The sequence below is a fragment of the Phyllobates terribilis genome, unplaced genomic scaffold (genome assembly GCF_046119375.1).
Source record: "Phyllobates terribilis strain yellow unplaced genomic scaffold, ASM4611937v1 Scaffold_4__5_contigs__length_816908805, whole genome shotgun sequence".
NCBI lineage: Eukaryota > Metazoa > Chordata > Amphibia > Anura > Dendrobatidae > Phyllobates > Phyllobates terribilis.
Genome location: NW_027362764.1, coordinates 416,214,148 through 416,236,392, shown reverse-complemented (window position 1 = coordinate 416,236,392; position 22,245 = coordinate 416,214,148). Strand labels below are relative to the sequence as shown.

The window sequence follows — 22,245 nt, the reverse complement described above, 5'->3', positions numbered from 1 at the left end:
GCGCCCCACCACACATCTCAGCGTGGAACGCTCAGGCCGGAGCGTCAGGGCCCGCGGCGACGCCACTTCCAGCGCGCGCGGCAAAGTCCACGCTCCCCAGGCCACCAGGAAAGAGGAGATGCCGGAGAGCAGGAGCGGCCTCCGGCATGAACGATCTCCTGGCTAGCTTTACCCTCTGTGGGGCGCAGGAAGCCAGGGTGGTACCAAGAGGGAGCAGCATGGAGGGAGCAGGTAAAAAATACAGCGCAGCCCTGCCCTGCCGGCCCGACAGCACTGCAGGATCTCTCCATGCCCCAAGGGGGACAGGAAAACACTGGGGATTGACGGGGGGGGGAGGGGCTTTTAAACTCTATGTTCCTGTCCCCCAATAGGGCGTGGACAACATCCTCCAATGCAATGCTGTCGTGGAAGGCGTATTGAGAAAGGAGTGGTTCTGCAGGTGGGGACCACAAACCACATCTCAGTACCAATGCTTTCTGGCTGATGTTTTGGTCACTTTTGAATGTTGGTTGTGCTTTCACACTCGTGGTAGCATGAGACGGACTCTACAACCCACAGAAGTTGCTCAGGTAGTGCAGCTCATCCAGTATGGCACATCAATGCGAGCTGTGGCAAGAAGGTTTGCGGTGTCTGTCAGCATAGTGTCCAGAGACGCTACCAGGAGACAGGCCAGTACACCAGGAGACGTGGAGGGGGTCGTAGGAGGGCAATAACCAAGCAGCAGGACAGCTACCTCCGCCTTTGTGCAAGAAGGAACAGGAGGAGCACTGCCAGAGCCCAGCAAAATGACCTCCAGAAGGCCACAAATGTGAAAGTGTCTGCACAAACGGTTAGAAACCGGCTCCATGAGGGTGGTATGAGGGCCCGATGTCCACAGAAGGGGGTTGTGCTCACAGCCCAACACCGTGCAGGATGCTTGGCATTTGCCACAGAACACCAGGATTGGCAAAGTCACCACTGGCGCCCTGTGCTCTTCACAGATGAAAGCAGGTTCACACTGAGCACATGTGACAAACGTGACAGAGTCTGGAGACGCCGTGAAGAGGGATCTGCTGCCTGCAACATCCTTCAGCATGACCGGTTTGGCAGTGGGTCAGTAATGGTGCGGGGTGGCATTTCTTTGGAGGGCTGCACAGCCCTCCATGTGCTCGCCAGAGGTAGCCTGACTGCCATTAGGTACCGAGATGAGATCCTCAGATCCCTTGTGAGACCATATGCTGGTGCGGTTGGCCCTGGGTTCCTCCTAATGCAAGACAATGACAGACTTCATGAGGCTTGAGTGTGTCAGCAGTTCCTGCAAGATGAAGGCATTGAAGCTATTGACTGGCCCGCCCGTTCCCCAGACCTGAATCCGATTGAGCAGATCAGGGACATCATGTCTCGCTCCATCCACCAACGTCACGTTGCACCACAGACTGTCCAGGAGTTGGCGGATGCTTTAGTCCAGGTCTGGGAGGAGATCCCACAGGAGACCATCCACAACCTCATCAGGAGCATGCCCAGGCATTGTAGGGAGGTCATACAGGCATGTGGAGGCCACACACAATACTGAGCCTCATTTTGACTTGTTGTAAGGACATTACATCAAAGTTGAATCAGCCTGTAGTGTGTTTTTCCACTTTAATTTTGGGGGTAACTCCAAATCCAGGCCTCCATTGGTTAATAAATTTGATTTCCATTGATTTTTGTGTGGTTTTGTTGTCAGTACATTAAACTTTGTACAGAACAAAGTATTCAATGAGAATATTTCATTCATTCAGATCTAGGATGTGTTATTTGAGTATTCCCTTTATTTTTTGAGCAGTCTCTCTACATACATACATTTAGGTTTAAATTACAAAAAAAAAAAACACAACCAATACTGTGTTTTGCTGCCCCAGACCCTATTGTGTGGCCTCAGCAGTGACATCACGTCAATAGCGCTGCAGTCAATCACTGAACTTCGTAGCTTTTCAATGTAAATGATTACACGATTCAGTAGAACAGGGGCCAATGGGAGTCTCCGTTTTGGAGAAGTATGAATTAAGAGGCCAAGCATGTGCACCATAGCTCTTTTCAAGGTCTATGGAGCCAACAGTGAAAGTGACATACGGTAGTGATGACAGATTATGTACAACTGTGAAACGTGTTCTCACACTGGTGAAGATACTCCCATATTATCCTGGAAGAAAGGTGGTCTTTGGAGTACTGTCTCTTATTGAAGACTAGATGGTGGCCCGATTCTAACGCATCGGGTATTCTAGCATATGTCTCCCGACCCTCCTTTATAATACCCCATGCAGGATGTCACTTGTTCCCCCATATAATGGCCCATGCAGGCTGTCACATCCCCCCTATATAATTCCCCATGTAGGATGTCACCTCTCCCCCATATAATGGGCCATGCAGGCTGTCACATCCCCCCTATATAATACCCCATGTAGGATGTCACATCTCCCCCATATAATGCCCCATGTAGGATGTTACCTCTCCCCCCATATAATGGGCCATGCAGGATGTCACCTCTCCCCCCATATAATACCCCATGCAGGATGTCCCATCCCCCCGTAGTGCCCCATGCAAAAAAGAAAAAAATACAATACTCACCTCACTGCTTCTCTGGACTCGAGCGCAGCCGGCATCTTCCCGCTGTGCACTGTGATAGGTCAGGAGAGAGCGCGGTGTAAAGACGTCACCGCGCCCTCTGACCTGACAGGTCACACAGCAGCAGCGGAAGACACAGGAGCTGCTGCGGAGGCACGGGGAGGGGTAGGTATGATGCCGGGTGCCGGGGTCCTGATCGAGCGGGGGGAGGGACGGGAGGAGAGGGGAGAGGCGTCACACTTGTCCTCGGGAGATAAGCGGCCGTAGCCGCTGATCTTCTGACGATAGCCGCTTGTAGGTCAGCGGCGCCTGCGGTTGGGGAACTTATGCTGCGAGCAGCCGGCTGCATCGCCGCTGACCTCCGTGCCGCACATGAGCCGCTAACGGCCGCCATGTTTTTCTGAAATGCCGCGTCGCTGATTGGCCGCGGCCGGACCAATCAGCGACCAGGGATTTCCAGGACAGACAGAAAGACAGACAGAAAGACAGACAGAAAGACAGACAGAAAGACAGACAGAAAGACAGACAGACGGGATAAGACAATTATATAGATAGATGATAGGATAAAGAAGTTGATGGGATCATTCGTCCTTACACTACACCAAAGATAATACTAGAGTTGTGTCTAATCTAATAGGCGAGTGCAATACTTGCTTCACTTCTCTCCTTATTGAGTTTCATCCGATGTTGTACTAGATATTATACCACTATACACTTAACGCCGAATGCTCAATATAAATTCCTGCAGAATACCATACATTGCTGAATGTTTTCTTTTTTTCCTAAAAGAGAAATGAAAACCTTTCTCAAGAGGAGACTTTTGGCAAGGTTCCTATTCTCAGCTCAGGGCTGACAAACAGGAAAAAAAAAATAAAAATTTTGGCTTGTGAGAAATCAACAAACATCCAGATATCTGACATACGGAAACCACAGCAATAGACTGACAGCATGAAGATTTACATAGCGATACCTCTACCATCCAGGCAAGAGTTCACAGGGAATCATTTTACTTCCACGAACAATGAACCTGAAAGCATGTTGAAACCTCAGCCATAAATTATGTATATGAAATACTTAATGAAAATTACAGAGAAGATGAAATTACAACATACCGTATTTATGGAGGTGTCACAAAAATAGACTGAGACCTTATTACATAACCTGTGGGTGCAATATCAAAGCAAGATCAATGGGTTAGATTTCTGTAGATATACAGTATAGTAGATGAATCTGATCATGTAATGAGCATAGATCAATATAATCATCTGGTACACAAAAGAGAACATTGCTTATGTAGCTGTATACGTAGGAATACTACAAGCGGTTACTGTATAAACAATACATTACACATAGCTCAATAAAATAATTAGAGGTCACTAGTGTTATTACACCTTCAACTGTTCTTTTCTGCACTTGCTGGAATGCATCCCCATTATGAGAGTACCTGAGAAACACAAGTGGTTGCATTATGTGAAATTGTCTAATATACCATTATTTATGGTGTGGATCCTGCAGCAGGAGATGCTCACGGTTGCCCTAAGAGTGCAATTGCAAACTACAGAGGATGCATTTGAAGAGGGTATTCCCATCTCCAAGATCCTATCCCAATATGTAGTAGGTGTAATCATAATAGCAGCAAATACTTCCAATTAGAAATGTAGTATAGTTCTTCTGATTCGCTATGTTACTTACCCCATGTGCAGGGAATTGTAGTAGCTTCGGTATCCATGGTTACAACCACTGATATAGTGACAGTCAGTTAGCTGTTCAAGATCGTAGCCATGGATACTACTGCAATGCCCTGCACATAGGGAAGTGACAGAGAATCAGAAGAACTGTACTACATTTCTAATTGGAGGAAAACTGCTAATATTATTATTACACCCACTATATATTGGGATAGGATATTGGAGATGGGAATACCCCTTTAACTTGATCTTCACAAAAAAAAAAAAAAAAGTTCTAGGAGTTATGTTTTTTCCCCTATTTAAATAACGTCTTCTCACAAATAAACCACAAAATGGCTGTTGCATTCCCTGCTTTTGCTTTTGTACAGGTTATGATAGTTCCTCCTGATTGGCTGTGGCTGTACTATATCATATGATTTCATAGCTATAAGGCAATATGGGAAAGCCTGTGTCAGTTCCTGTGAGCCTTCTATGACAGATACAAATGTCTGCAATATGAAAAATGCATACAGCCATTTACAATATCCAAGATTTGAATCGCAAATTCGGATTGAAAATTTGACACAAGTTCAAAGTCGAATTCAATTAATTTGCTCACTTCTAATAAAAAGATATTTGCTAATTTCTTTAAACAGTGATAACGTATTCTTAGGATAATACGAAAAAAAAAAAATTTGACTTCTAGGCATCCGACTTTAAAGCACCCCACTGAGAGGTGACTTCAACGTTTAGATTACTCTGTACATTTACTAGCACTTGTCTCATTCATTTAAATAGTTTGACGCTGTAATACAAGGCACAGTTACTACTAAGTACAGAGCTAAGCTTGCTAAAGAATTAATAAAGATTGAAGGGGCTGTTCTTGCTATTCTGCAAACAGCTGGGGAGTTGGACACCCATCAATAGGCCATCAATCTTAAAACAATGCCTTTAAGTTGTCCACAGACTCAAGATCTATGTTTATTTAGGCTGCGTGCACACGATGCGTTTTTCATGCGTTTATGCTGCGGAATTTCCGCAGCGGAAACGCATCAAAAACGCATGGTAATCCGCACCCCATGGTCCCCAATGGCATTCCGCAATGTCAATGCACATGCTGTGGATTTTTCCGCAGCGTTTCTGCAGCGCTCATAAATCCGCAGCATGTTCATTAATTTTGCAGAAGCGCAGCGGAAGCGCCGCCATTGACTTGCATTGAGACGCATAATATCCATGTCTGTACATTTGTACAAGCAGCTTCTATGCGTCTCTATGTGCGGATGGTACCCAGTTCTGGAGGAGAGAAGACTCTCATCCAGACCTGGGTACCATTGTACCTGTAAAAAAAAAGAATAAAATAATAAATAAAGTTTATATTCACCTGTCCGGCGGCTTCTCTCTGCTTGCCGGCAGCGCTTCTCCTTCCAGGACCTGAGTTGATGTCGCGGTCATGTGACCGTAGGCTGTCTCGCGAGAGCTCGGCAACCAGGAAGAAGCCAGGACGAGCGCTGCAGCACACTCCGGGGCATCGGGGGTAAGTATAGATTTTTTTATTTTTACGGTCACACTATATAAATCCATGCCGTTTGCATGGATTTATATAGTGTGACCTAGTTGTCAAGCACTTTCCAAGTGATGCTATCGCCTGGAAAGTGCTTGTCAGTCCACATGCAGAAACGCATGTGAATCCGCATGTATTACGCATGTATTCCGCATGTATTCCGCAGGAAAAACGCATGCACAATCAGCATGCGTTTTTTCTGCCAGGGAGATGCAGAAATGCTGCAGAAATTTTCTGCTTCATTTCTGCATCGTGGGCACATACCCTTATTAATTTTAAATTTATTTTACTCACTTATATAGCGCCATTAATTTCACAGCGCTTTACAGACATTATGAGCACTGTCCCCATCGGAGCTCACAATCTAATTGCCTATCAGTATGTCTTTGGAGTGTGGGAGGAAACCGGAGAACCCGGCGGAAAGCCACACAAACACGGGGAGAACATACAAACTCCTTGCAGATGTTGTCCTTGGTGGGATTTAAACCCAGGACCCCAGTGCTGCAAGGCTGCAGTGCTAACCACTAAGCCACCATGCTGCCCATGTTACCTAAACACCATCTCTTCAACCTCCACATAAAAGGTGCACACTCAATCGTTCAAGGCCAGTAACCATGTGGCAATCAAAAAGGGTCAGGCATGTTATAAACCAACATGACTGATCTGTTACAGTTCTCACTGCAGTATTCAAACCAAACAGGAAAAAGAGCGATAATTCCCGGGCGCTACCACAGAGTGAAGACCAGGGTATACAGTATGTTCTCTGGATCATTATTCATTCATACAACGCGTTTCGAAGTTGGGTTGACCCAATCAGGTGAAGGCGACTGTGTAGACAAGTCAGTGCAGAGGAAGGTTTAACAGGGCGGGTAGCAGAGCCAGGTAGTGGGAGAAACATATAGATAAATATCTCTAATGAGGAGAATGACTGTCAAATGGATTTTCTCATACTAAAACTAATAATACCTCCATGCCCTATATAAATTTAAAGGGAATAAAAGGAACATTAAATAGCTTGGGCGTCTTTTGCAGCATAAAGAACAAAACTGAGACTGTACACAATGTAAATTAAACCTTTGTGGCCACGGATACTCTAACCTTCAGGGCTTAGTTAGTTATCAGTTACATGCTGCTTAGGACGCCAGCCAAGAACAGGGTTACACAGTAATTCTAAGGCTTTCAGGTAACCGCCGCACTACTAAAAACTGCACTGTCAAAAGGCTCATACCCGCTATATAACATTAATTAAAACAGACAAAATGTATCACTGCAGGTTTATATTCCGTGAAAAGAAATGGTTGTTGAATGAAATTTGATATAGCCTTCAAGCCACGTATTGGTGAGGATGCTCTGTTCTGTTATCAGCTTGCCTATACAAAAAGGTGGAAAACAAATATATAACTAGAGGATTTTCTCTATGGTAGAGAAAAGCAGGTATGATCTTAAATTCTTGTTCACTACAGCCAAATCATAGTGTATATATATAGTAAAGTGCACCTAACATATTCTAGGCAAAGGGTTTCTTTAGGATCATACCCCACCAATCAATACCATGTGCCCGTTATATACAATATCCTTACAACATGATCTGACGGGGATCCCCAGGACTGGAGAAGAGAAACTCTCCTAAGAGGTTGATCAACATTTTTCACATACTTCTAGACAAACTATGTACAGGACGCTCCAAAGCGTGAATGAATGGATTGGGGACATGTATCAGCTTATTAACTGCATCTACTTCCATAGAGACAAATCACTGGCATCTAGGGACCCTTTATAGTAGACCACGTGTTCAAGACTTATAGTAGGTTCCATGTTTGTGATTGAATGGAATCCCATGGAATAAGTGGCGCTATAATAATATATAATATTATTATTATTATTATTAATAAATCTATACATCTATCAGCCAATATATAACTAAATTACCACTCATCTCATAAAACAACTGCTACTCACCAACGTCAGCAGTCTCATGCCATACTGGTGAGCAACACTGCTGAGGCTGGCGATTGGCTGCAGTTGTCAGGTGACTTAAACAACAAGTCATGGGATGTGTCTCCAATGACAATCCTCAGTGGTCATGTGGCAAACAACGGGCCATCATCGCTTCCAGCCATAGTAGAGTCTGCAAGTTTACAGTCGGTGACTGTGCCTCAATTTACCGTTTTAAAAACATCTAAGCCATTTCCAGCACTTTTTTTTTTTACATGTCGGACAACCCTCTTTAATGTGTTCTGGGGCATATAAAACATTAAGGAGAATTTAAAAAAAATATATATTTTTTTTCCCCATGTAAAGGGAAGAAATCCTGTATAGCTTCCTTAACCATGGCCTGAAGCTTCACAATGTAAGCATTAGAGAGCAGGAAGTTCGCAGCTACAGCTAACAATTGCATCGGGCATGGATACTTGGCACACCACCAAGAGGAAGGGGGGTGTAATAAGCACTTTCTTCATTCCTTGTAGTTGCTAAATTAGTATGTAATGGATGCTACTTCATCAGACAGCTTTATCATACCTCTGAGCTGCCTGAAATACTTATACAAAAAATATAATTCTGTAATGCCAGCATGGATTCTTTACAAAAAAAAAAAAATAGCTTTGACATAACTGTTGGAGTTAGTAGAAGAAACTATGTATCATGCCATCCCATGAATTTCCTTCCAGGAAAGTCTGAGTATACTTTCCTTTGGGACTTATGAAGCACCACCAGCTGTTCTGCACCCATATGAGCTGTCAATATTAATTGATGCCGATGCTACAAAGTTGCCATTAGCAGTTGATATACAACACAGAAAATATAACTGCGCACAAACAAGCCTGCAGAAGTAAAGCAAAAAATTCTGGAGATCTTTAGACAAGATTACACAACTCATTCTGCTGGAAGAGGAGACCAAAGGAAAGTCACGAAATGACCTTACCTAGCCCAGTGATGGACAAATCCCAGGAGACAGGTAACCAATGCGCCAAGAAACCTGCAGCTGCCATTTAACTTGGTCGGGTATTTTTACTTCCATTTCTTGGACCCTGATCCAAGACACATCAATGTTCTGAATTACAAGACGACCACACAGCACTCACTGCAGACGTCTAATGGAAAAATCTGGTTGGAAACTGGTTTCCATTATCGCTCATATCAGGAACGCGTCGAGGATATGTTTTCCCATAACAGAATAATAATATTTCCACTATGCGGCATAAACATGCAAACTGTTGAACTATCTAACATAATATTTGCAGACACAAAACTTCTGGTGCTTAAAATAGTATCTCAAGCTAATTTATCCAGGAAAATAAAGAAATCTACGGAGGAATTTCCTGTTTGCTTTTTCTGAAGATTAAAGGCAAGGCAAACGAGAATGTCACATGTAATCAATATTTCCGGCAAGGCAACGCTCTTCAGATTGCTGCTCCCTCCTTGCCCTGTGAGAGCCTGTAAGGAAATTAGAGGGAATTAACTGATCTGTGAAGTAAATCATCCAGCATCACATGCCAGGCTAAAGGAAGGAGATGAACAGGGATCACCTTTTTTAAATCATAGCTCTTCCAGGAAAAGATGCATAGAGCCAATGGAGCCACCATTACAGCCCTCAAAGGGTTACCAGTTTTATAGCCCCTTTCATATTTTAATTGAGCATTATAACGGCACCTTCCAGCCATAAACATGATAATTCATCACCAATCAGGCCCCATTAATGCAATTAGCAATTTTACTATACACGCAAATCACATCATAAAACACAGATACATTACCAAGAAAATAGTAATTTGCTCTATACTGATGTGTATGTTAAAGGGCTTAGCTACTTCTTCCTGTTCTTACTGGAGTTTTTTTCCCCCTCAAACTAACCAGCATTTCTGCCCCCCAAAAACTGGACGCTGATGTAGGAGCATGTGACCAGAGCAGTACGTCAGCCTCCTCCAATAGAAAAGCAGCTTTCCCATGTGAGGGATAATATAATTAGAGGACACTGATAGACAGTGTTTCACACCTGTCTCTTGTATACCGGGCTCTGCTCCTTTCTCCTGGGTCCGCTGCCCTCTGTTGTGCTCCACATCAGGTTTTGCAGGTTGCCCGGAGTGGATCTATGACATCATCTCCCTGGACCTATTTAAGGCTCACTGACGCATACCTGCATCTTGGGATTAAGCCTCTAAGCCACGGCTCCACTATCGGTATTCGTTCAGTATTTTCTCTCAGGGGTGGGAGCAAAAACCAGGAAACTAAAAAGGACACTTGTGTGGATCACACCATAATATATTTTGTACTAGGGTAGAGTTTTTACTACAGCCACCAAGTTAGGAAAAAAAAACAAAAAACACAACAACCGCTAGGAAAAGACAAATAAGGCAGAAGAGGAATATACAGTGGAAATAATGTGAATTTTAGAATACTTCTGCCCTGTTATAGAAACATGTCCGAAGCTTCAGTGGAAGTAAAAATCTAGGAGTTGAGCCTACTCAGATAACAAGGGATTCCCCTCTACGGCAGCATGCCCCCTGCTCAGTTTTTCTTTGGAGATCCTTTAATAAAGGTCCATGGACGGGAAGTTACCTCCCATGGAGAACTTGTTGACACTTATGCAAAAGAGATACATAAAAATAATATACGTCTATAGCTTACACAAACTTAACACTGGAAATGCTTTGCATAATCTAACAGTGTTACACATTCCGGCGGTCTGAGGTTACAGTCAGGACTGATACAGCTGGTGAGACTCTTCCACATCACTGACTATGCTGTGACAAGTCACTTACAGTATGTACTGGCCGTTTTGCACATGCAACCATGTAATTTCCTTTATACGTTAGTGCAGATGCATTTTACCAATGTTACATAGGTATGATTTATAGAGCACGGCCACTAATCTGATAGCCATCCAACGTTCATACGGCCTGAAACACCCAGACGAAATTCACCTGGTAACCTGCCGCATGACCTTCAAAAACATGAAGAGTACTAAGAGATATGTTTCATGATGAGCTGTGATACAACCAATACAAGATCCAAAATGTGAGCTGTATGTTGAGTGTTCCTTTTTAGATCAAAAGACAAAAAACAGAATTAGAAAGGGATTGGTGGGAACTCTTGGTGGGAACTCTTGGTGGGAACTCTTGGTGGGAACTCTAGACTGATCTGTAAAGTAGGTGATATTAACACACTGTGTGTAGCCATCTTTACAGTCCATAACTTTACAGAAATATCAGTCAGTCAGATACTGTACCTTTCTAAACATGCTCATATGGAAATCTGCAGTTTGATTGGCAATTAAAAAAATGAAGTTATTTCACTGCCCCTCGCTGCTCTGTGCCAGTCATCTAAATGGTACTGAACAGTTACTGCTGTACTCAGCATCTCTACATTCACAACCACGGATTATTTTACAAATGACATCCCACTCAGCACAATAACACACCAAGTGGGATGTCAATCGTCAAGTAAACAGTGGGCTGGATTACAGTCCAGACACAGTACAGCCATGACTTTCAGTTCTGAGCTGCCCAGATAACCGGAAGAGAGGCCTACGGCAGTGTTACAAGTCCATTTTCTCACTTCTAGTACTTCCAGTCAAACTGTGGATACCTTTTTAAACATGCCCTTGTGCGTATTTCTGCACAATGCACCATTCACTCAAAAGAGTAAACTCTGATGACAGGTTTCTTTTCAACTGGAGGCTGGTAGATTCCCAAAGAAATACCAGTAATGTCATGTGACATCTGCTAGATCTACTGGTGCCCCCAAAAAAAGAACCACCATCTTCTAACTCATCAAAAGAGACTCTTACCCACTTTACTTGGGCACAGGCAATCAGCATCCAACCACTATAACATTAAAGAAGAAGGGTAGTGACGATACCAGGCACCTGTCCGCTGGTTAAGAAAGTTCACCTTCCTTGGTCTAGTAAGGAAAAAAGACAAAACCAAAAATGTCTCACTCACAAAAGAGTTTTTCTAGTCTGTCGCTACACAAGATATTTTATAATGCAGACGGCAAGGAGCTCCATCAGGTTCAAACTTCATAGGTAGACCGTAAGTTTTACGCTAGACTTTTCCCATTAATGATTGCATATAGCCACTAGCCAATGCAGGCTTCTATTATTTATATAGAGCCATTTAGTTTCACAGCACTTAATAGACATCATCATCACGATCCCCATTGGGCCTCACAATCTAGATTCCCTATCAGTAGGTCTTTAGAGTGTGGGAGGAAACTGGAGAACCCCGAGGAAAACCACAAACTCCTTGCAGATGTTGTCCTTGGTGGGATTTGAACCCAGGACCCCAGCACTGCAAGGCTGCACTGTTAGCCACTGAGCCACCGTGCTGCCCTACTACTAGTTTATGCTTCTTAATAGTCTGTGTCAATTGGTTGAGCAGTTTACAAAGCAGAATTTAAAATAAAATATATACAGACCCTAGAAGTGCCATACTATGCAATGTCAACCAGCAGCTATGCAAGAACTTATTAATATTGATTTTGGTATTACAACTTGCATATAACTTAAAAAAAAAAAAAGCAGCAGATATAAAGCAGAAGTAAAGGTTAGATTGTTTCCGCATACATACTACGTGCAGGAGATTGGGGCTACCTTAGTTTCCAGACCATGGTATGTATGTAATGCTTAGCATGATCCCACCATAACACCAGGCCATATAATTACTGCACATAGAAATAACTTGTGAGCCTGACATCACTGTTTCCATAAGACATCTTAAAACACATAGAAAGCCTCTAATGTATTAAGTCAAAACTATGGAGGAATCTGCTGAGTACAATACAATAAAAACGGTCTTTTAATGAGGTGCCTCTCTCCTATAAAGTATATACCATCCTCAAGTTCGAGAACTTTTAAACATTTTGTTTCCATATCATTGACATGTCTTATCGATCCTGCGACTTCCATAATTCCACGACTTTAATTTCTTGGTGTTGCAATTTCTAAATGTTGAGGAATGTAATAAAAACTGAAAAATCTGTTCTAGATGAAGAGGTGATTTTCCGTAAAGGTTACATCACACCTCAGGTTTTCTTTTGGCCACATGAGATGATCTCTTACTATTTGAGGCAAGACTAGCCTAAATTCTCAAGAAGTAAAAAAGTTCTCCCTGCCCTATTCTGCTGGATTGAGACTTTTAGAAACTATCCTCCAGCCATTTGTCTGAAGAAACAACTCACACTGTCAGCTAATCACGTCTGATGGGTGCAAATATAGAAAACCCAAAAGACCCCTCAGTTAATAGGTTCTGGAAACAGAGTAACTGTTCATTGGGCCAAAAAGTTCCCCCCCTTCATTAATAGCCAGAGTTAAAAATGTCAGAAACTCTATTCTACAGCTAAACTTTCTACAGTGTAAAGATTAGGAGTTGTTATTTCGGCACTGCAGACATTGTAGAACATAAAACATCCGTGAGCGACAATAAATGAGAATTGTGAACACACAAACTTATTTTTACGAAGCCATGTACTTTGCTCATGAATGCAGCATTATCCCAGTAGCAGGATGAAGGTTATATACAAACTAGACGTAAAATTGCAATAGAAACAATCTGTACATAAAAAGCTGAATTTATTTCATTTCCACTTTTGTGGTGATAACTAAAGCATTTTTTCATGGACTTGTTTTTACGATGCAAACAGAGAGGACCATTTCAAAATCCTTAGATATTTAGAGCAACGTAAAGGTATTTTAAAGGATCATATTGTGGGGGCCTGGAGAGAAGGACCCCACTGATGCCAAGATGATATTAAGGTAACAGCTGGCGAATATCAGGAACATGTCAGCATTAGCTGGTTTTAACAAAAACATTTATGTAATGCAAAGTGGCTGCACACAACATTGCTCTGAGTATAACTGATGACTGGATATGCATGAAAGTTCCAAAAACAGCCTAAAAGGTTTTTACCGATTAATCGGAGAGCAATATAATGTAGGGACAGAGACCCTGTTCCAGGGATGTCTCAGGTACTGGGCTGCGCAGTTTATTTAATCTAAAATCATTATTTTAAAGTCAGCAGGAAATCACTAGAGGATTACTTTGTCTGCTGCCAGAAAGTCCAACCACAACCCCACCCTTGATTGGCAGTTTTCGGTGTACACTGTGCATAGGCAAAAAGCTGACAATCAGTGATGGGGGCAGGGTTATACAAAACTCGGCATAAGGCCATGGCCCCACCATCAGTATTCGGTCAGTATTTTTTCTCAGGAGTCAGTGTGTCCGGTACCTATGGTGTCCGTTTCCACACGTACTGGAGACACCGACACATGTAGACCCATTTAAATGAATGTGTCTGCACACATGTCATTGTATTTCCATGGACTGTGTGCAAAACATGCTGACCAGTTTTTGCACGCTGCACGGGCCTCAAAATGTCCAACACACGTGCATACTTATGATATCTGTGTGTCATCAGTATCACACGTAACAACACCTGGGAATCAGCGGTACAGTTAGTGCTGTTTCCAAGCGCCGGGTGCTGAAGGAATCTATCATTGTCCCCTGCTTGCACTGCAATCAGCGCGAGCAAGCAACAATGCTGAGAGTAGCATTCTGGTGCCGTCGTTTCCAAAAAAGTGTGAAAATAAGAATAAAATAAAAAAAAATCATTACGCTCACTAGGACACCACTCACAGGTCGCTGCAACACATCATTCTCCTCTGCTCCTGAGCTTGTAAGGTCGCCTCAAGCCAGGTGAGTATAATGATTTTAATTTATTCTTAGTTTTACACTTTTTGGAAACAGCGGCACCAGAATACTACTCTCAACATTGTCACTTGCTCACGCTGATCGCAGCGCAAGCAGGGGACAATGATGAGAGATTCTTCAGCACCCGGCACCTGGGAATAGCACTAACTGTACCACTGATTCCCAGGCGCCGGTACGTGACACATTGATGTCATCCGTGTATCAGTGTGCACATGTGTTGGACATTCTGTGGCCCATACGGCTTGAAAAAAAACTGACATATCAGCGTCTTTTGCCCACGGACACACGGTCCACGGAAACACACTGACATGTGCGCAGACCCATTCATTTGAATGGGTCTATGTGTGTAAGTGTCTCCAGTACGTGTGAAAGAGCCCAAACATGACACTCATAACTTTGACAGAGTTTAACTAGTGTCATTAGCATAATCGAGACTATTCTCTCCCATGAGAGAATTGATGGCTGTGTGACACCGGCCTTAGAGAACTGCTAGATCTGCAGCAGATAAACCAGTTCTTAATCAAAACTGCAGCAACAGTAAAGCAAGCGACACATCATTGGAGTCAGAGTCTACGCCCCTACATCATGCTGCTCTCAGCTGGATTAGCAAAAACTGAGGATAGATTCCCTTTCAGGCTATATCCAGAGCAATGTTTTTGTTGCATTTTTTCCTGTAATCAAAACCTGCTCTTTTGGCAGGAAATAGGCTGCATTTTCAGCAGTTTTCCAGGGTTTTTACATGCTTTTTTTTTTCCCCGTGTAGATTACAAAGTGTGCTTGTACTGTAGACCAAGTTTTTGTTTTTTTTTTTCCACCAAAAACACAGCGAAAAATGCCATTGTGGATTTATTTATATATCTGGTAAAACAGCCAGAATAGGTTATGTGCTTTGCATTTTGCATTAATTCATATGTTTTACATGTGGTTTGACCCAGAGAAGTCTATGTGAAAACATGGAAAGAAACTAAGAAAAAAAAAAAGAAAAGCATATAAACCCACACAAACATCCAACAAATATGGACTACATTTTACCATTTGAATCACTGTCGACATTTGTCCGCAGAGAATTTTTGCCTAAATAAAAGGCTATGAAAAAAAATTGCAAAACAAATGTTCTTTTTCTAGTAACATTATGTGTGAAAGCAACCTTATACATCCCTTACCTAGATCAGTCACAACATTAAAACCACTGACGGGCAAAGTAAATAACTGATTATCTCCTTACAATGGCACCTGTCAAGGGCAGCAGGTGAACAGTCCTTGAAGTTGACAGGTTGGAAGCAGGAATAATGGGTTAGAGCACGATCCGAGTGACTGACAAGAGCCAAATTGTAATGGCTGGAGACAAGGGGGTCCAAGGACAGGATCATAGACTCCATATGTATCACTGATAAATATGGAGAGCAAAGGCCAGGTCTGATCCCACAGAAGACCTGTGGTTTAATTTGCTGAAAGTCTTAGGGCTTCCTGTAATAATTGATGAATACACTGTTCATCATGGCTTGCTGTGTACCAGCTGATCAGCAAGAGTGCCCACCATCAGAATGAAAGAAGATGGCCTGGTCTGATGAATTGCATCTCCCCACCCCCCATCTTGTGGATTGCCAAGTGCATGTGTGCTGCTTACCTATGAGAAGGTGGTAGTGGAGGCAGTGTGATGCTCTGGTGGAAAAGTTGGGTCCTAGCAATCATGTGGATGTCACTTTGACCACAAGTACACCCCTTCATGGCAATAGTGATCCCTAATGGCAGTGGCCTTTTTCCAAAGGAATATGCAGCCTGTCAGACTCTGGATGGGCTGCAAAGGCAAGACAGGTCCATGAAGTCTCCATCTTCAGAGCCATAAGGGATCTGCTGCTACTGTTTCAGTGCTAGATCTCACAGATGCCTTCATTAGGTCTTCTGAAGTCCATACAGATTAGACTAATAACGGCTGAACCCACCAATATTGACGCGTTCGGCTAAAGGTCTACTGTGTATGGGGTCGCTGGTGACTGATGGTCAGTAGAGGTATTGATTGTGCATATCCGATTTTGGACTGCCGATTGCATTGTTCACCCGGAGAAAAACCGCCAGTCAACATGTAAGTCAGTGGCTCTCAGAGAACACAGGAGCACTCGGCTGAGCGAGTGCTCTAGTGTATAGGAATGTTGGCGGAGATGGCTGTCGGCGAATGACTGGCCGATGCATCTTTTGGCTGGCAGCCATCTAATGTGTATGGCCAGCTTAAGTCTACATTTGCATAATGAGTGTTTGGTGAGTTTTTAATGTGGCAGTTTCCTGCATCTAAGGGCTCGGTCACACTGCTCTCTTGAGAGAGAATTGGGACGATTATGCTAACGACACTCAGCTTTGAGCAGAGTGTCATCTTACTGTGATCTGATTCTCTCAGCTGAGAGAATCAGATCACAGATGTGGAGAACTTACATTTCTTTATCGTCGCCATTATCTCTGACTGTACATCAGACTGCACTTGGATGACATACAAGTGCTGTTGTTTTTTCCTTTTGGCATGTCATTTTAAATAAAGCTACTTTGTTTTTGATACTTCAACTTTATTGATACAATCATAAAGCGAAAACACACTAAAAGCAAGTGCACTTTTTACCTGCGGATTTTCCACATCTAAGGCAAGTCTATGTAGAAGATCCACATGTAAAACTCAGCGTACCCATAAGGGAAATAGGGTGGTGGTTGCGGAATTTAAACACGCACCGCAGATCAGTTTCCGCTGCATAAAAAAAAAAGCACAGTGGGCAGGAGATTTCTATAAATCCCATCCACTTTGCTGGAACGGTAAGACACTCGCAGGGACAATACGCAGGGTAAAAAAACTCACCAAAAATTCATTATAGGAACTTAAGCTAAGTTTTCTTTGTGCGGCAAGAGAGAAACTAAACACAAATGGTTTAACCATTATGGCTAATCAGTGAATATGCTGTTCGGACAGCAGGTTTCATCAGTGGTACGGCCAGCATTTCTGATGGACAGAATCTACACCCAAAATCAAAAAAAAAAAAAAAAACTTTGGTATGTCTTAGAACTGGATGCTTTGACACTTTAAAGCACATGTAATTGGAGTTAAAGGACATTATTTGTGAACAAGATGAACTGAATCATAGTCCATCTTTAGGGCTCTAGAACACAAGCAGATTACAGATATATCCACATTACAATGTGAACAGCCTGCTACTGGCCCATACTGCACCTTAGTATGCCACGCAGATATTTCACAACATGCTGTATTACAGAGACATTGTCTTTTAGAAGCATAGTGCTGCACATTAGCCACATGTACCACTGGCTAGGAGCCTGCATTTTTACATCCCATTTCCCTCTCAGTTATCTTTATACTTCCCATTTCTACTTTTTACTTACATTATACTTTTCAGTTGAGAGTGGACCAAACCTGCTAATGCAGCATTCATTTTGAATGTTACAAGGATATCAGACCATTTGTAAGGCAGTTTCACGCCCCCAATATTTGTTTGCAAATACGGATAGGTTATCATTAATATTTTCCATCCAATTTTTGGTCCATACGTCCAGTTTTACCACCGGTGTCGCATCCATTTTCCTCATGTGCACAAAAATAAATTAATTAATTGGATATTAGAAGCTTTGAAATTTTAACAGTCAGATGACACACGATTTGTTTCCATGCGATTTTCTCAAGAGGCCATTCACCTGAATGGATGATTTTGATCTGCAGATTGGAGATCAAAATTGGAAATGCATCCGGTTTTTTTTTTTATTGGAATTAAAAAAAAAATTTTGGGGAACAAAAATACTAAAGAAAAACAAACAAACCAAACATGTGAACAAGCCCACAGACTATAATAGATGCGTGTTCTGACTGTGAAAAGCATAGATAAAACACGTATGACAAAATCAGATGTGTGAAAGTAGTCTTGTAGGAATCGTGCACTACAGGACAAGCCAAGTTTAACAACGCAGGTTATGTTCGAAACGAGTCTGGTATAATTATGGAGTCCCCCAGGTCCCCCCACACCTCCTTCAGATTGTCGGTGTGTGTGTTTTTCTAGTTATATTATTTTATTTTATTTTAACTTTGATAATAAAAGTACCTACATTTTTTTTAATACGTCCTTGGATTGTGGATTGGAAGCTGGATCATCTCTCATTTCTCCTGCACAACAAGACAACCCCAGCTTAATCAATTAATGAGGCCCACAATTAAAATAAAGACAATGGATACTCACCTCCCACAGCGGTGACATTCCGGCGATGTCAATGCAGCTGTTCCACCCTGGCGCAATATTGATGGGCTGCAGCCAAACAGCAGCTGCTCATTCGCTACAACAGACACATGATACAACGTCCCATCACTCTGCGGGAACAGCGGCATCGTTAGAATGGCACCACCATATTGGTTTTATTTTAATTGGTGTCCTAAATTGATCGGGAATTGGATGTTTCGCCCCCAACAGTTCGCCCCCGGGTACATTTCACTCCGGTCCGGAGGCGAAATGTGCGGGTGCGAATCTTCCTGGGGGCAAATCTTCCTATAACCGAAAGCTCGGCTACCTGGAGGAAATTAACTTTATTCCTCCCGGCAGCATCTGGCTTTCAGTCATAGAGGTGCTGCTTCAGTCACTGTTCAGTACATTGGTAGCTGCAGATGTAACCACGCCCTGCCACTGACTAATAGCTCACTTTATACGGATGCTCTGCTGAGCCGGCTGTCAGTCAGTGCAGGGGCGTAGTTATAGCCACCACTCACTACATACTGAACAGCGAATGAAGTCGCACAACTGACTGAAAGCCAGAGGCTGCCAGGAGGAATAATGTTAATTTCCTCCCAATAACCGTGATTTCAGTGCAGCGGTCGGGCAGCTTAGGGATGCGATTAACCATATTTTGAGATGTGACAGGTTCCCTTTAATTTCACCTCATGCCAAAAGAGCAGCTCTTCATCTTTTGGACTGCTTTGTCACCGTCATGTTAGCTGACAGCTGGCTCCCATGTAGTTAGGCAGCAGGCTGTCAATCAGTGTGACACTGGCAGTAAAGCACCTTCAACAGAGCGGAAGAGAAGGAGCTGGACTGTCGACATATCGTCACTGGAAGCTCCAGAAGCGCCGGCAGGAGCAGTCCATGTCCGCTCTGAGCTGGCAGAGGTCGGTGCTGGGCAGTACAGGCAGGTAGTTAACAGCTACCTGCCTGTAAGTGCTTAGTACCAAAGCAAAAAAATAAGCAAAGTCCCAGATAACCCCTCTAAGGACAATTCTAGTTTATTCCCCAATCTATCCATGTACATGTGGACAAGCTTTCAGCTGCTGCACAAATGATTAATACCTCAGCCATGTCCTAGCTGAATAGATCCCATTCTACAAAAGGAATGAGGTGACTTGACATATGCTGAAAATGTTAATAAATTGAAAATAAAAAAAAAAAAATGTAGGAAAAAAAAAAACACACTTAAAAGGATAAGAATGCTGTCTTGATGTGAAAGGATTTCCTCATTCATGCATAAACAATATGTACACAAATGTCCCTGGGGAAATTTCAGCGCACACAATGTAAATGGAGAGTGAATACTAAACTAGACTGGCATTGATTGCACTAATGGCATCAACCCCTTCTCCTAGAAATTAGCAGATTCCTGCATTGCTCAAGGGTTAAATACACAAATTAACATTTCATGCATTTCCGAGGCTTCGTTTGATATCATGTGATACATACGGTACATCAACAAACAGGAAGTCATCATATAGGCCAAGAGAGGAGAAATCAGTGAGACCGAAGACATTCCAACAGCAGAAGTATTCCCAATGCCATGACAATCCATAAAGGCCCAGTGTGCACGTGCCAACGCTGGAGGTGTAATTATAACAGTGCCGTCAATCACACCCACATTTTGAGGGTATTAAATGGGCCCATTCATTACATGAAGCCTGAATGAAACAGTGCACTTGTTCTTATGTATCACTAGGGGAGGAGATGCACTAGAAACATGGCACGCCAATTAGAGAGCATGCTGCTGTGCAAAGACAGTAACAAATGCTGCATGCTGCCCACCAGCTGGGGCACCAACCAGCCAGCTTTAATAAGAAGGCGAAAATTACTGTACATATGAAGATACCCACAGGTCATATGGACAACTGTGTATAAACCCCAACACTAATCTGCTATAGATCTGCTGCCGATTACTAAATATTAACAGGTAAACAAACAAGTATGGGAATAATAGAGGATACGGAGAATCAATGACAATCTAGAAATCACACACATCTGATAACTATTTTAGGCCCCGAGTGGCTGGTGGTGTCGCAATACCGGTTTGCCCTAAAGTTACTCTGTCATAGAAGTGAATGGAGCCCATTGACAGCCATGCAAGTCCAATGATGTGCAACTTGTTATTCTGCAGCCCGGGCCTTCCATATTTTGGAGATATTTGTGTATAGGATTACTCTGTGCTCAGTAAATGAATAATAGCATATTTGCCCATTATATCATTTATATAAAAGCATTATATGGCTGCATTATGTGAGAACATACAGATCCAGTTAGCATCAGGTGACAGCTGACCTTAGGTGAAAGGCGACTTATTGTCTATGGGCCCCTGCTGCTAAAAATACAGAAAACATATGGACAAAACAGAAATGGTGCCGTGTATTACAGAATACAAGAAAAAGAATATGGAATAAAAGCTCAAATTCTGCAAGGAAGAGACTGAGATTTCAGCAGTTGGCTGCTGATGAGCCCCAAGGTGGAGGTTCTGCCTCCCCATCTATGTGGATGGACACATGCATGGGAAACCCAGGTGCCACCTGTCAGCGAGGTGTCATCAGGTGACAGACAGGCACATAGGAGCATCTCAGCTCCATGGTGCTTTGGTCCATACACACACATATATTATATATCATACATATACACATATAGGACCTACTTTGGCTTTCTGCAGGGGGGTGAAGCGCAGGTCATGCACAAAGGGGTTCTTGACCGGCCTGGTGAGCTCCTGCTGGCCCCCTCCTGGACCCGAGCGCTTTCTGGTCAGCCTCATGGTGGGATGGAGAGGTGGTCTGCTGCCTGACCAAACACTAGGACTGGCAATGACAAGCCCAGCTAAGCCAACTAGTTCAGGCAATGGATGGAGTTGCCAGAAGTTGACCACAAAAGGATGAAGCTGCTGCTGATGATGATGGTGATGGTGGTGGAAAATCTCAGCCCCTTCTGGAGGGAAACGAGATCCCCCCTTTTCCTGTTCCTCCTCTGGAGGGGACTGTAATCCGTGCTGGAGATGTAGGAGGGGAGACCCAGTGGAGGGAGATCAGCTCAGGGATGAGGATGTTCCCAGAAACACACAAAGCGAAAGCTGCGGGGGAGGAGGATCGGCCGCGGATCTGCGGGAGCACAGGACACGTCTCCAGAGGCTGGAGGAGGAGGAGCAGGAGATCATTCGGTGCCGGGGCTTAAAGGGTTTAGCAGGAGGAAGCGGCCGCCAGATGATGCGCGGACTGCCCCCTCCCCTAGTCTCTCTCTGGTAGGAAGGGGGAGGAGGACATGACAGGGAGGAGGAGGCTGAGCCTCCCTCATGAGCTGCTGTGGAGCTGGCCATCTGACCCGTGTGCTTCACTCCACCTCATGGAGGGTCTATGGCTGGAGGATGAGGACTGGGCGAAGAATCCCTCATTAACTCTTCCCCAGCCGTCTGATCAGGAGATGCTATATCTGGCTCCATTTCCTTGGCAACTAAGTAGACG

The 22,245-nt window shown here is 43.4% G+C and overlaps 1 protein-coding gene across 1 annotated transcript in view; it reads right to left on the bottom strand.

Moving 5' to 3' along the window:
• Nucleotides 1-22,039, bottom strand: part of LPCAT1 (lysophosphatidylcholine acyltransferase 1) — a 107,736-nt gene extending 85,697 nt beyond the window's left edge. The window contains exon 1 of the mRNA XM_073678617.1: nucleotides 21,432-22,039. Within this exon, the coding sequence (XP_073534718.1) occupies nucleotides 21,432-21,545 (114 nt within the window). The 5' untranslated portion in view covers nucleotides 21,546-22,039. The remainder of the gene's footprint in view (nucleotides 1-21,431) is intronic.
• Between the last annotated feature and the right edge of the window lie 206 nt (nucleotides 22,040-22,245).